At 42.6% G+C, this 15,943-nt stretch overlaps 1 protein-coding gene across 1 annotated transcript in view; it reads right to left on the minus strand.

The window, feature by feature from the left end:
* LOC116270802 (short transient receptor potential channel 4-associated protein-like) overlaps positions 1 to 15,686 on the minus strand; it is a 59,303-nt gene extending 43,617 nt beyond the window's left edge. The window contains exons 1-2 of the mRNA XM_031656705.1: positions 15,255 to 15,686; positions 414 to 542 (exon numbers count right to left, since the gene is read on the minus strand). Coding sequence (XP_031512565.1) covers positions 414 to 542; positions 15,255 to 15,422 — 297 coding nt within the window. The 5' untranslated portion in view covers positions 15,423 to 15,686. The remainder of the gene's footprint in view (positions 1 to 413; positions 543 to 15,254) is intronic.
* Between the last annotated feature and the right edge of the window lie 257 nt (positions 15,687 to 15,943).

A 15,943-nucleotide genomic window follows, 5' to 3' on the forward strand; every position in this document is an offset into this window, starting at 1 on the left:
ATTTTTAGTTTCGATCTCCTGACTTCATGATCCGCCCGCCTCAGCCTCCCAAAGTACTGGGATTACAGGCGTGAGCCACCTCGCCCAGCCTTCTAAACCGTTTTCAAAAAGAATGTCATCTGAATCGCAGGATAGTGCTGACCTCCCAAAATTAAGGAAGCCCTGCCACAAAATAAACACACATAGAGACCAGAAGGATAACACAGGGAACCTAACGGTGATTATCTTGGGATGATGGGATTATAGGTGATGTTTATTTTCTTCTTTGTACTTTTTCTGAATTTCTCAAATTTTCTATAGCTTACACAGTAAAAAGAGGCTATTTTTAAAAGCCAACAGAAGGGAAAAAAAAGCAGACAGCTTGTGTCACCTAGAGTCCCTGAATACACCCCTCCAAGTTCCTTAAGAGTTACCTTGAGGATGTTTTGGCACTCAGCGAAGTCACTGTGGAGGTGGCTGGTGGCATGCAGCTTGAGGAGCAGCTGAGGAATTCCACTCCACTTGGATTGTTTGTCCCTCTCTGTCAAAAAAGTCTCAGTGAACTGTGAGTTAAAAAAAAAGAGAAAACATATTATTGTATTATTGATAATAGCTGATATGGCAAAGGAGAGCAGCTGACTTCCAAACCCACCCAGGACAGTTACAAATTTCTCTCTAAGCACTACTATAAAAGGCCTCTGTCTAGAAATCTTCAAAACCTCCCCAACAACCTATTACTATAAGTAGTAAGAAGGAGGGACTGGAAATACTCTTGTACCACTCACAAACAGCACAATATCATTGAGAGTGGACTTAGACTAACAGTAAACATATACTGGAAATTCTAGGGCAACTGCTGAAAGTACTTTTACAAGAAGAATAATTGATATGCTGAGAGATGAAAAATAATGGAACCATATAAACTGCACAGTTAAGCCCATAAAAGGCAGGAAAAGAGGAGAAGATAAACAAATAACAAGTATAATAAAACAAACATGGTATATATTAATCCAACTATATCAATAATCGCTGTAAATATCTATGAATGGTCTAAACAAAGGACAGAGACTACAAGAATGGATTTTAAAAAACCAAGATCCAACAATGTGCTGTCTACAAGAAACTCACTTAAATATACATACAGATACGTTAAAAGTAAGGGGAAAGGCCGAGCACGGTGGCTCACACCTATAATCCCAACACTCTGCGAAGCCAGGGCAGGTGGATCACCTGAAGTCAGGAAGTTTGAGACCAGCCTGGCCAACATGATAAAACCCCGTCTCTACTAAAAATACAAAAATTAGCCGAGTGTGGCGGGAAGTGCCCGTAATCCCAGCTGCTCGAGAGGCTGAGGCAGGAGAACTGCTTGAACTCAGGAGGCAGAGGTTGCAGTCAGCCAAGATGACGCCATTGCACTCCAGCTTGGGTGACAGAGCAAGACTCTGTCTCAAAAAATAAAAAAATAAGTGGATGGAGAAAGATAAATCGTGTAAAAAGAAAGATGGAGTAGTTATATTAATTTCAAAGCAGGCTTCATAAAAAAAAATTATCAGAAATAAAGTGGGTCATTTCATAATTTGTCGTTATGACAAATTATTAGGGGTCAATTCACCAAGAATATGACTCCAAAAATGACTCCAAAAATATTAGGGGTCAATTCTCCAAGAAGATACAACAATCCTTAACATATATGCATCTAACAACAGCATGTCAAAATATGAGGCAAAAACTGCCTAAAAGAACCGCCAGACAAAAAAATGACAAATCAACTCTTACAGTTAAAATATTTTAAACTAAAAGAAAACAAAACTTATCAAAATTTGTGGGATGCAGCAAAAGCAGTAATAAGCCAGAAGTTTGTATCACTGAATGCATATATTAGAAAAGAAGAAATATCTATAGTCAATAATCTAAGCTTCTACCTTAGTAAACCAGAGAAAGAAGAGCAGTTTAAGCCTAGAGCAAACAGAAGAAAAAAATAAAAATGAGAGCAGAAATCACTGAAATTGAAAACAGAAAATCAAGAGAGAAAACAAAACCAAATGTTAGTCCTTTAAAAAGATTAACACAATTGATAAACTCTAACCAGGCTTATCAAGAAAAAAAGACAGAAACACAAATTACTAATATGCGATACGTAAGAGGAATTATTATTACTGACTCCATGGACTTCGAAGGATAAAAGAGTATTATGAACTCTTTGCCTCGATATTTGCCTAGCACTTTGGGAGGCCAAGGCAGGAGGATCGCTTGAGCTCAGGAGTTCAAGACCAGCCTGAGCAACATAGCAAGAGCTCGTCTCTACTAAAAATCAAAAAAATTAGCCAAGCGTGGTGGTGCACACCTCTGGTCTCAGCTACTCAGAAGGATGAGGTGAGAAGATCACTTGAGCTTAGGAGAATGAGGCCGCAGTGAGCTATGACAGCACCACTACACTCCAGCCCGGGTGACAGCGCGAGATCAAAAAAAAAAAAAAGACATCATTATAACCAAAGAGTGGAAACAATTCAAATGTCCATCAACTGATGAATAAATATAGTATATCCATCCAATGGAATATTATTCAGCAAGAAAAAGTAATGATGTACTGAAACTATAACAAGGATAAATCTTGAGACCATTATGCTAAACCAAAGAAGCCAGTGTCTAGCTGGGCACAGTGTCTCATGCCTGTGATGCCAAAGTAATCCCAGCACTTTGGGAGGCCAAGGTGGACAGATTCCTTGAGCTTACAAGTACACGACCAGCCTGAGAAACATGGTGAAACCCCACCTCTGCCAAAAAAAAAAAAATACATATATACATATATACATACACACACACACACACACACACACATATATACACACACACATATAAATTAGCCAGGTGTGGTGGTACATGCCTGTAGTACCAGCTACTCGGGAGGCTGAGGTGGGAGAATGGCTTGAGCCTGGCAGGCAGAGGTTGCAGGGAGCCAAGATTGCGCCACTGCACTCCAGCCTGGGCAATAAAGCCAGACCTTGTCTCGAAACAGAAACAAAAACAAAGCGAGACTCCATCTTTAAAAAAAAAACAAAAACAAAAACGAAACTAAAAGAAGCCAGTCTCAAAAGGCCACATATTGTTTGATTCTATTAATTTAAAATGTCCAGAATAAGCATATCCAGAGACAGAAAGATTACTGCTTGGCAAAGGTTGTGGGGATGGGGAAATTGGGGAGTAACTGCTACTGAATACAAGGTTTCTTCTTTGGGTGATAAAATGTTCTAAAATTGACTGTGATTGACAGATGCATAACTTTGTGCATACAGTAAAAACCACTGACTTGTACATTTCATTTTTCTTTTGTTTTTTTTTAAACCCTTTTATCTCCTCGGTTTACCAATTTGTACACTTTAAAAGGGTGATATGTGCAATATGTGAATTACATCTCAATAAAGCTGCTACAAAAACTAAATAAATAAATGAACATAAGCGAACTTTTTAGGGTGACAATGTTCTAAAACCAGATTGTGGTGATGGTTGCATAACTTCATCAATTTGCTGAAAATCACTGAATTGTAAACTTTTTTTTTTTTTTTTGAGACGGCGTCTCGCTCTGCCGCCCAGGCTGGAGTGCAGTGGCCGGATCTCAGCTCACTGCAAGCTCCGCCTCCCGGGTTCACGCCATTCTCCTGCCTCAGCCTCCCGAGTAGCTGGGACTACAGAAGCCCGCCACCTCGCCCAGCTAGTTTTTTGTATTTTTTAGTAGAGACGGGGTTTCACCGTGTTAGCCAGGATAGTCTCGATCTCCTGACCTCGTGATCCACCCGTCTCGGCCTCCCAAAGTGCTGGGATTACAGGCTTGAGCTACTGCGCCCAGCCGAATTGTAAACTTATAATGGGTAAATTTTATTGTATATAAATTATGCCTCAATAAAGCTGTTTAAGAAATATTTTAAAAAAGAAGAGAAAAGGGAATAAAGAATAGGACATTTAAAAAGCAAATATTGTATTAAGCAAGTATATTTAAACACCAAAATGTCAGTTATTATATTAAATCTAACTGTGCTAAATGCTCCAATTAAAAACAAAGTTTGGGCCAGTTGCAGTGGCTCATGCATGTTACTACAGCACTTTGGCAGGCAGAGACAGACAGATCGCTTGAGCCCAGGAGTTAAAGACCAGACTGGGCAACACAGGGAAACTCTGTCTCTACCAAAGAAAAAAAAAATTAGGCACAGCAATGTGTGCCTGTAATCCCAGTTACTTAGGCAGCTGAGGCAGGAGGATCCCTTGATGCTAGGAGGCCGAGACTGCAGTAACCTGTGATCTGGTACCATACTCCAGTCCGGGCGACAGAATAAGACCTTGTCTCAAAAAATAAATAAAAAATAAAATAAAATAAAATAAAATAAAAACAAAGTATGCCACTTACCAGAGAACAGAAAAGCTAAAAGAATGGGAAATAATACACAATGTAAACATATACCAAAAGGTAGTATAACTATATTAAAATCAGCAAGAGCAAAGAAAAATCATTACCAAGCCAGGTGTGGTGGCTCATGCCTTTAATCCCAGCACTTTGGGAGACCGAGACAGGTAGATCACTTAGGTCAGGAGTTCGAGACCAGACTGGCCAACATGGTGAAACCCTGTCTCTACTAAAAACGCAAAATTAGCTGGGCATGGTGGCACAGGCCTGTAATTCCAGTTACTCAGGAGGCTGAGGCAGGAGAATTGCTTGAACCTAGGAGGTAGAGGTTGCAGTGAACCGAGAATGCACCACTGCACTCCAGCCTGGGTGACAGAGTGAGACTCCATCTCAAAAAAAAAAAAAAGTACTACCAGAGACAGGCACTTTAATAAGGATAAAAATGGCAACCTGGATAATGTTAATGGTCCTAAATTCGAAAATATCTAATAAAAACTTCAACATACATAAAGCAAAAACTGACAAGGCTAAAAGGAGAAATAAAGAAATCCATAATCGTAATGGGAGATTTTACATATCTTTTTCAAAAACTGACACATACAGACAAAAATTAGTGAGAATATAGAATATTTTAACACAATTAAACAAAACGGACACACCTCGAGCAGTATATCTAGTAAATGCACTCTACACGTCCTTTACAAATATAAAGAGAACATCTGCAAAATGACCAGCTGGTAGGCCATACAGCAAATTCAATACATTTAAATGAACTGAAATACAGACTATGTTCCACATCAGAAAGATAATTATAAAATCCCCATGTTTGGAAAACAATATACTTCTCAAAAATGCACGAGTCAAAGAAAAAATCAAAGTGGAGATATGAAAATATCCTGAAAGATAATGAAAATACTACACATTCAAACTGATGAGGTACAACTTAAGGCATGCTTAGTGACCACTATAACCCTGATACCAAAACCTGTCAAAAGGAAAACTGCAGGCCGGTTTCACTAATGACGATGTAAAGAAAAAACCCTAATTCAAAAACTGAATTAAATTTAAAATTTGTATCAGAAATTAAAAGTTGGTTTAATATTTGAAAATTTTATTCCATGCAATTCAACATATTGATAACAAAAACGAGAATAATGATATGAATACCTCAATTGATACAGAAAAAGCATCTGATAAAATTCAACATCCATTCATGATAAACTCAAACTGAAAAAAAATGAATTTCTGTTAACAGGTATCCACAGAAAACCGACTGCAAACATCACACTTAATGACAAAATGTTTAAGGTTTTTTCCCTCTTAGATCAGGAACATGCTACTTCTATTCATCATACTGGAGGTCTCAGGCAGCAGAGTAAGGCAAGATATATAGAAGACATAAGATTTTTTTTTTTTTTTTTTTTTTTTTTGAGACGGCACGGAGTCTCGCTCTGCCGCCCAGGGTGGAGTACAGTGGCCGGATCTCAGCTCACTGCAAGCTCCGCCTCCCGGGTTCACGCCATTCTCCTGTCTCAGCCTCCCAAGTAGCTGGGACTATAGGCGCCCACCACCTCGCCCAGCTAGTTTTTTGTATTTTTTTAGTAGAGACGGGGTTTCACCGGGTTAGCCAGGATGGTCTCAATCTCCTGACCTTGTGATCCGCCCGTCTCGGCCTCTCAAAGTGCTGGGATTACAGGCTTGAGCCACTGCGCCCGGCCCGACTTAAGATTGTTAAGGATAAAAGATTCATTTGCAGATGATACAATATTCACAGACGACTGTACAGGTATACAATCTGAAAGAATCTAAATGTAAATTATCAACTATTACAGCAATATAAAGGAATAATATAAAAATATATCACATTTTTATATTAACAGCTACAATTTTTAAATGTAGTTTAAAAAACACTACTTATAATACCACTTTTAAAAATGCTAAGGAATAAATCTAACAAAGTTATGCAAGACGGCTACAAAGAAAACTATAATACACTCTTGGCCAGGCACAGTGGCTCACGTCTGTAATCCCAGCACTTTGGGAGGTCGAGGTGGGCAGATCACCTGGGGTCAAGAGTTCAAGACTAGCCTGACTAACATGGTGAAACCCCATCTCTACTAAAAACACCAAAAAAAAATTAGCTGGGCATGATGGCGGGCGCCTGTAATCCAGCTACTAGGGGAGGCTGAGGCAGGAGAATCGCTTGAACCTAGGAGGCGGAGGTTGCAAAGAGCTGAGATCACGCCACTGCACTCCAGTCTGGGAGACACAGGGAGACTCTATCTCCAAAAAAAAAAAAAAAAAATACAGGAAAATAACTTCCAATTTAGAATTCTATACCCAGCCAAACTAAATATACAAGTGTCAGAATAAGATATTTTCTGATCTGCAAGCTTAAAAAAAAAAAAAAAAAGTTACCTCCCAGGTACTCTTTCTTGGGAGGCTACTAGAGAATGTGCTCCAGGAAAAAGGAAGACAATTCAGGAAACAGGGTCTAAAACATGAGAAAACAAAGAAAAATATTCTGGATTTGGAGACGAGAAGTCCCAAGAATTCAGCTGTATAGCAGACCTAGTAACTAAACTAAACTGCTAAACTGCAGTAGAAGAATGAAGGGCTTCAAATGATTTCTTTAAAAAGTTTTAGAATTTAGGAACAAATTATAAGTATACAGAAAGCAAGTGGGCACAGTGGCTCACACCTGTAATCCCAGCACTTTGGGAGGCTGAGGCAGGTGGATCACCTGAGGTCAGGAGTTTGAGACCAGCCTGGCCAACATAGTGAAACCCTGTCTCTACTAAAAATACAAAAAAAAATTAGCCAGACATGGTGGCGGGCACCTATAATCCCAGTTACTTGGGAGGCAGAGGTTGCAGGGAACCGAGATCGTGCCATTGCATTCCAGCTGGGCAACAGTGCAAGACTCCGTCTCAAAAAAAAAAAAAAAAAAAGGTATACAGAAAGCCAAACAAATTAAAAGGATGCATTACTGCATTATTCCCTGACTTCACCACCATGCAATACACCAATGTAGCAAAATTTCACTTGTACCCCATTAATACAAATTTAAAAACAGTAAAATAAAGGATGCACTATTATGCTAATGAAAGTCAAAAGGCTATACAGGGTATAAGTATATTTATCCTTCGATTTAAAAAATGGAAGAGGACTGTTTTTAACACGACAAAAAAACAAAATTATACAAAACATATATAATTGTACAATATATGGCCCTGCTGTAAACAATAATGCTAACATCATAATGTAAATACTTAACAACAGCCAAAACCGTGATATAACTACATTGGTAGAATAGTGGAGACGAGTAAGAAGGAATCAAATGTGTGAATTAAATCCTAGTCTTTTTCGAGAGCGAAGAAAATAGAAGTATCTAAAAGTGAAAAGAAACAGCTTTATAACCCTGTTATTTAGAAATACTGGCTCTCCTGTTTCCTGGATTCTTCTCTTGCAAAAGAAATAGCTAAGTATGGACACTGAACAGCATTGGGAGTATGGAACTTAGAGGTGCAAAGCGGGCAGTGCACTGCTGTTCTTTTGTTACAAGCTTCATGACACTCAGAGACCTAATCACAGTCCAAATACTTGACTTCACAAGCAATTTCTTCACTATTTCTGCATTGTCTTACAAGGCATTTACTCTCATCTAAAAAGAATAATTTGGGGCTGGACACAGTGGCTTATGCTCACAATCCCAGCAATCGGGAGGCCAAAGCAGGCCCATTGCTTGATCCCAGGAGTTTTAAGACCAGCCTGGGCAACATGGCAGAATCCCATCTCTACAGAAAAATACAAAAATGAGCTGCATGTGGTGGCATGTGCCTATAGTCCCAGATACTCCGGAGGCTGAGGTGGGAGGACTGCTTGAGCCCAGGAGGTGGAGGTTTCAGTAAACCAAGTTTGCACCACTACACTCCAGCCTGGGCAACAGAAGCAAGACCCTGTCTTAAAAAAAAAAAAAAAAACATCAGAATTTTGCTTTCCTTGTGAACAGCTTGGCACTGTGATGAAAGTGCCACCATTCAGTCATCTTCACAGTTGAATTACTGGCAGGTATCATATGGGTTTTCTCCTGAAGTACTTGTGGTTTAACAGTTGACAGCAGTGATAATCTCTTACATCATACCCTCTAAACTGTCAAGCTGTTTAGCAAATGTGACATTTCTAGACATTTACAGTTTCCACTGATTATACGGTTTTTCAAAATAATTAAAGGCTAAATTCCATGAAGATAAATATGCATCTTGTTTCTTTAATCCTAAGTGTAAGATATCTAATGCCTCAAAATGTCATACTAAATGCAAGGGTCTCGTGCAATCTCACTGCAACCTCTGCCTCCTGGGCTCAAGTGATCCTCCCGCCTCAGCCCGGCCCCTTCCCCCTCCTGGCCCCCCACCCACCCCCCCACCACCAAGTAGCTGGGATTACAGGCATGCACCACCATGCCCGGATAATTTTTTGTATTTTTAGTAAAGATGGGGTTCCACCCATCTTGCCCAGGCTGGTCTTGAACTCCTGAGCTTAAAGAATCCGTCTAGCTTGGTCTCCCAAAGTGCTAGAATTACAGGTGTGAGCCACCACACTCGGTCTAAATAGATACCTTAAAGGATAATGAAGATAAAATACCTTGTTGGGTTATTTTGACAATGCATGTAAACCACTGAATACTTGCGTCTCCTTTAATGTGGTATGATTCAGTAAAATTAGGAGTAAATTTTAGGGCTTGTGAATACAAAAACTTCCCATTGAAATGAATGGCACATATATATATCTACATATATACATATATATATGTGTGTGTGTATATATACATGTATATGAATGAGACTTTATCCTAATCAGTTTTTCAGTATCAAATGACTTTTGAAAAGCAAGGGAAGGTTTATTTGACTTAAATGCCTAGGTTTCATAAATACTAATGCTTAGAATGAGGCTAAAACAATTAGGCCAGGCACGGTGGCTCATGCCTGTAATCCCAGCACTTTGGGAGGCCGAGGCGGGCGGATCATGAGGTCAGGAGATCGAGACCATCCTGGCTAACACGGTGAAACCCCGTCTCTACTAAAAATACAAAAAACTAGCCGGGCGAGGTGGCGGGTGCCTGTAGTCCCAGCTACTCGGGAGGCTGAGGCAGGAGAATGGCATAAACCCAGGAGGCGGAGCTTGCAGTGAGCCGAGATCGCGCCACTGCACTCCAGCCTGGGTGACAGAGCAACACTCCGTCTCAAAAAATAAAAAAATAAAAAATAAAAAATAAAAAAAAACAAGTAGTGCCTAATGAAAAAGCTAGTGAATCTGGCTGGGTGTGGCAGTTCACGTCTGTAATCCCAGCATTTTAGGAGGCTGTGGTGGGCAGATCACGAGGTCATGAGTTTGAGACCAGCCTGGCCAGCACGGTGAAACCTTGTCTCTACTAAAAACACAAAAACTAGCCGGGCATGGTAGCACACGCCTATAGTCCCAGCTACTCAGGAGGCTGAGGCAGGAGAATCACTTGAACCCGGGAAGCGGAAGTTGCAGTGAGCCGAGATCGTGCACTACACTGCAGCCTGGGTGACAGAGCAAGACCCCATCTCAAAAAAAAAAAAAAAAAAAAGGCAGTGAATCTAAAGAAAAAAATATAAAGTAACACTCAGGTGCATTTAGATATGCCAATAATCATAAAGGAAGCAATGACTGGCATGTGGGAAATTTAACAGCATCCCACAACCCAGTCTGTCACCAGACTGCCAAACTGAAGGGTATCTAGGGATGGTGGGTCATGACCTGTAATGTGAGTTGCACTACCCTAGAGCCCAGGGTTTACTCAGTCTGTCCTTTCCTTCAACTCCTACTGATCATTCCGGGCCTTGTACGCCCATGGTAAGGAATCCAGAATTGATTCTATCAACCACAATGAGATGAGGCTGGAGAGTTTTAAGCAAAGGATTTATAAGATCTGATCTGTATTAAGCATCAAATGTGCTGATGAATATGAAAAGGCTCAGTAAACTCCAAAGTACCACCCCAGCGTATTTTACTGCCTTGACAGAGGGCAGAACAAAAGGAAGGGAAGAAAATAAGGCAAACTAAAATCCAAGTAGAATTGACCCATTATAAATCATGTGGCCTGTAGTCATGACCCAGGCTTTCCTTATGCCCCATTTAGGCAGATGGAGAAGATCAGGTCTGGTGGAAAAGGGAGAGGATTTTGGCTGTCAATATACTAAGTTTGAGATGCCCATTAGACATCAAAGTGGAAATGCTGAGAAAGCAACTGGATATACCTACCCACCCAGAGCTAAAAGGAGAAACAGGAATGGAAACAGAAACTTAGGGTCCCTCAGAGTATAGAGCAGTTATTAATAACAATACAAGCTAATCTTTACAGCAGTAAGCAATGTACTTACAGCTGAGGAAGTACGTTTCAGTCACTATTTTAAGTGCTTTATATGTGTAACTCACTTGGTCCTCACCACAACCTTGGAAGGTCAGGTCCTATGATACTTACTTTACAAATGAATAAACTTAGGCATAAACAGATTAAGTAACTTGCCTAAAGACACACAGTAAGTAAATACCAGAGCCAGGTTTCAAACCTAGGTAATTTGACTCTGGAACTCTTTAAAGCCATGAGATTGCTTGGCGAGTAAATCTAGACATAAATTAGACTGAGGACATGGTATTTCAATTCAAGCCATTTCCTGAGTATCAAATGGCTGGCAAGGTTTCAGGCTCTGCAGATACAATGAAAAATAAGACACAGTCTCTTCAAGAAGCCCAGTTTAATTAGCCACTAGCTGAGAGAAACTATTTACTAAACAACTATTACTATGTGCCATACTGGTTAAGCTTTTAAAACATATTATTTCATTTAATCCTCCTAACAACTTTATGGGATAGATGTTATCATCACCTCTTTAGAAATAAGGAAACTGAAGTTAAAAGAGGTTAAGTAACTTAACCTTGGCCACTCTGCTAGGATTCAATTCAGGTCCACCTTACCTTAAAATCTGATTTTTTTTCCCAAGGAAATTCCATCATATGCCATACCACAGATGATCCTTGAGGACATTATGTTAAGTAAAATAAGCCAGTCACAAAAAGACAAATACTGTATTATTATACTGGGGTTATCTAAACTAGTCAAACTCATAAAAACAGAAAGAAGAAGAATGGTTACCAGGGACTGGGAGAGAGAGAAATGGGGAGTTGTTCAATGGTAGTTTCAGATTTGCAAGACGAAAAAGTTCTGGAATCTGTTTCACAACAATGGGAATATACTTCACATTACGTAACTATACACTTTTTTTCCCCCCCTAAAGATACAGGGTTTCACCATGTTGCCCAGGCTGGTCTCAAACTCCTGGGCTCAAGTAATCCGCCCACCTCATCCTCCCAAAGTGCTGGGATTACAAGCATAAACCACCACAATGGGCCTGACCTCTACACTTATAAATGGTTAAGATGGTAAATTTTATGTTTACATATATATTTACATATGTATATAGCTTGAAGCAGGGTCTCATTCCGTTGCCCAGGCTGCAGTGTAATGGTGAGATCATGGCTCACTGCAGCCTTGACTTGCCAAGCTCAAGCGATCCTCCTACCTCAGCCTCCTGAGCAGCTGGGACTACACGCATGCATTCCCACACCTGGTTATTATTATTTTTTTTTTGTAGTAGAGATGGGCTCCACTACATTGTCCAGGCTTGACTCAAACTGGTTCAGGTCCCATCTTGGTCTCCCAAAGTGCTGGGATTACAGACATGAGCCAATGTACCTGGCCTATATTATATATTTGTTTACTACGATTAAAAAATTTTGGCCAGGCACAGTGGCTTACACCTGTAATCCTAGCACTTTGGGAGGCCAAGGCAGGCGGATCATGATGTAAGGAGTTTAAGACCAGCCTGACCAACACGGTGAAACCCTGTCTGCATTAAAAATACAAAAATTAGCTGGGTGTGATGGCACGCGCCTGTAATCCCAGCTACTCAGGAGGCTGAGGCAGGAGAATTGCTTGAACCCAGGAGGTGGAGATTGCAGTGAACCGAGATTGTGCCACTGCACTCCAGCCTGGGCAACAGAGCAAGACTCTGTCTAAAAAATTAAAAAAAAAAAATTTTTTTATTCTGGTCTTTTCCTACTATACCACATGCCATAACGGTATAAAAATATGGGTAATCTGGGCAACATAGTGAAACCCTGTCTCTACCAAAGATACAAAAATTAACAGGGTTTGGAGGTACACACTGTAGTCCCAGCTACCAGGGAGGCTAAGGTGGGAGGATCACTTGAACCCAGGAAGTTGAGCGTGCCACTGCACTCCAGCCTGGGTGACAGAGCAAGACCCTGCATCAAAAAAAAAAAGGGTAAGCAAATAATTTATTCTGCAGGATGGGAGAGAGGAGAGGAAGGGCACAGCATGAAATAAATTTTTTAAAAAAACTAAGAATATCAGTATTTGAAAGATGAAGGTCCCCATTTTATCCTCACATTTTATCCAGGCAGGGTATCTCTATCTCAGCCTCTGAAATAGCTCCCATACCTATATACAACCATCAGTTACCACAATAACCTGCCTAAACCAGGCTCCAGAATATTCCAGTAGTGTTGTATCTGGTGTGTTTTTTGTTTTGTTTTGTTTTTTGAGATTAAAGTCTCACTGTCACCCAGGCTGGAATGCTGGAGTGCAGTGGCGTGATCTCAGCTCACAACCTCCACCTCCCAGGTTCAAGCAATTCTCCCGCCTCAGCCTCCAGAGTAGCTGGGATTACAGGTGCATACCACCACGCCTGGCTAATTTTTGTATTTTTAGTAGAGACAGGGCTTCGCCATGTTGGCCAGACTGGTCTTAAACTCCTGACCTCAGATGATCCATCCGCCTCGACCTCCCAAAGTACTAGGATTACAGGCATGAGCCACTGTGCCCCGCCTCTGGAGAGCTTTTCTAGGCTCCTCCCATTCTAAGTCATTTGGCACTGGAAACAAATTAAGGTGCCTAAATTGCCTCATTTATTATGCTAAAGAACTTCTGTGGCTCCCTATTACTCTCAGAACACTGATTATCAGGAGGGGTGTTTAGGAACATATCACCTAGCCTTTCTGAGCCTCAGTTTCCTCATCCATATTAACAAATGAGTCTTGAAGCATAACTCAAAAGCTTGAGCATTAAATAAAGATAACATATGCCTTGCACCATACTTGTTCTAAAGTTATGTGCTCACTAAAAGTTAGTCCTCTTTCTGCCTGCCTCTACACACCCAGCTCAGTAAGGTATCTTAGCCTAAGAAGGAAAGACCAAGTATTTCTAGGAATTTTTTTTTTTTAAGACAGGGTCTCACTCCATCAATCTCCGTCTCCCAGGCTCAGGTAATCCTCCCACCTCATCCTCCCACAGGCACGCACCACCCCACACCCGGCTAATTTTTTTGTAGAGACAGGATTTTGCCGTGTTGCTTGGGCTGGTCTCGAATTCCTGGACTCAAGCGATCTGCCTGCCTGGGCCTCCCAAAGTGCTGGGATTACAGGGTCTTAAGTCAGGTAGAGACCACCACAAGGCGGAAAAAGGCTGCTCATGTATGGTTGTGTGATGGCCACGAAAACATCTCTCACTCACTGCTCCTTTCGTCCACAATCCTCCATACACACAGACCATCTAGCCTTTATTTTATCCTTTTCGTCACTTGAGGAAGTGATATTTAAATAAAATTTAAGTAAAGTTATACTGTGAAAAGTCTCACTCCCATTTTCTCCCCCTTTAGCCCAATTCCCACCTCACTCCCACCAACCACTTTATTAGAGTACCCTTCAAACTTCCTTTACGAAAAAGCTGTCTTTAAATAAAACTACTGTTTTACAGGTGTTAGCAAGGTTTGGGGTGGGGGAGGGTGGAAGAAGTAGGAGACTAGGTCCTATTCAACCTGGTTTACCCTAAAGCAGTGTCCTTCGCTCACTCAAAAATAACAATAATCGTATGTTGGGCACCTGTTATAAATCAGATGCTTAATATTAACTACCTTCAGCCCTTACTATGCACCAGCAATGCACCAACTGTGTAAAGCACCAAAGGCTTTACACAGTTGCCCCCTTTGATTTCCACAACAATCTTAAAACGTAGGTTACTAATTCTCATCTTCATCTTGCAAGTGAGGAAACTGAGGCACAGAAAGGTCATCTGCCCAAGCAAGAGAGAGGAGCAGGGCTTTGAACCCAGGCCTGACTCCAGAGTCCCTCTTAACCATGACGCTCTGCATTGGCAAACCAGATACAGTCTGTGCACCCGCTGGAACTCGGCCTGATGTGGGAGACAGGCGAGAAAAAGGCAGACAACAAAGAAATACGAAATTATAGACTAAGAAAGTAATGTAAACGAAATAAATTCGCAGCTGTGACAGAATAACAATGGGGACCTACTTTAGAAAGGGGAAGGAGTGTCAAGAAAAGGCCTGAGAAAATGACATTTATGAAACGCTTGGGAACCATTTGGGGGCTGCAATGATGACCCCCTCCCCCACGCCCAATACACAGGGGAGAAACTCGAGGCCCATAGAGGCTAAAACAAACTCGCCAGGGTCCCCCAGACGTGTAGACGTGGCGCAAGGAAGGGAGGATCCAGAAACTGGGCCCAGCGTTCGTACACGCCATCAGTGCCCACAGCAGCCCAGCCCCGCTCGGCCCCTGACAAGGGACAGCAAGCCAGCTGCTTCATACGGCCCCGCTGCGGCTGAGAGCGTCCGGGCAGCTCACAAGGAGGCCTTGCGGCCAGCCAAAAGGGGTCTGGCCCGTCCAGCGGCGGCCTGGAAAGGCCTCTTCCCCGGCACCCCGCCAGCTCCCGCCTGGTCCGCCCCGCCCCGCCCCTCCTGGTCCAGCCTCGTACCTGCACCGCCCGGACCAGGCCCCGGCCGGTCAGCTGGCCCTGCCGCAGCTGCAGCAGAATGTTACTGGGCCGCGGCCGGCCGCCCCATCCGCCCCAAGCCGCCACTGTGGCTGCCGACCGTCGCCCACGGCCGGCTCCGGACCCAGCCGCCGCCGGCGCCGCCGCCATGTCTCCTCGTCGGACAAACAGGAAGCAAGCGGCCTCGGGGCCGCGGAGATTTCTACGGGGCGGCGGAGGGGTTCCCGCAGCGCCCCCAGTGGGCTGTCGGCGGAGGCGCAAGCCGCGTGGCAGGGACAGTGCGCGGTGTAGAGGCTGCTGGGAAATGTAGTCCTGCGTGGCCGCAGGGCAGGTGGGAAAAGAGATGTGGCCTTTCTTGCACTGCCGGTTTCTCTGGCCCCCGGGCCCAGCATTTCGGCGAAATCTCCCGAGGTCTGAGACCAGTCACTGCGTGCGCACTCTCCCATTTCTCTCGCCCGTTTGGGGAGGATGCAGGCAGCTGGCCAAGAAATGATCCTGGGCTTCGGGTCAGGAGTCAGGCCCTCGAGTCCGCTTCCTGCCTGCTTCTCTCTACACGTGACTCGCTGCGGACGTCGACCAAGTCATCGCACTCTGCCCCTGCGCCTGTGTCCTCGTCAGGTCACTCCATCTATAGATCCTGGGAGCCTGATCAATCAGTAGTTCCTGGGGCT

The sequence above is a fragment of the Papio anubis genome, chromosome 16 (assembly GCF_008728515.1).
Source record: "Papio anubis isolate 15944 chromosome 16, Panubis1.0, whole genome shotgun sequence".
Lineage (NCBI taxonomy): Eukaryota > Metazoa > Chordata > Mammalia > Primates > Cercopithecidae > Papio > Papio anubis.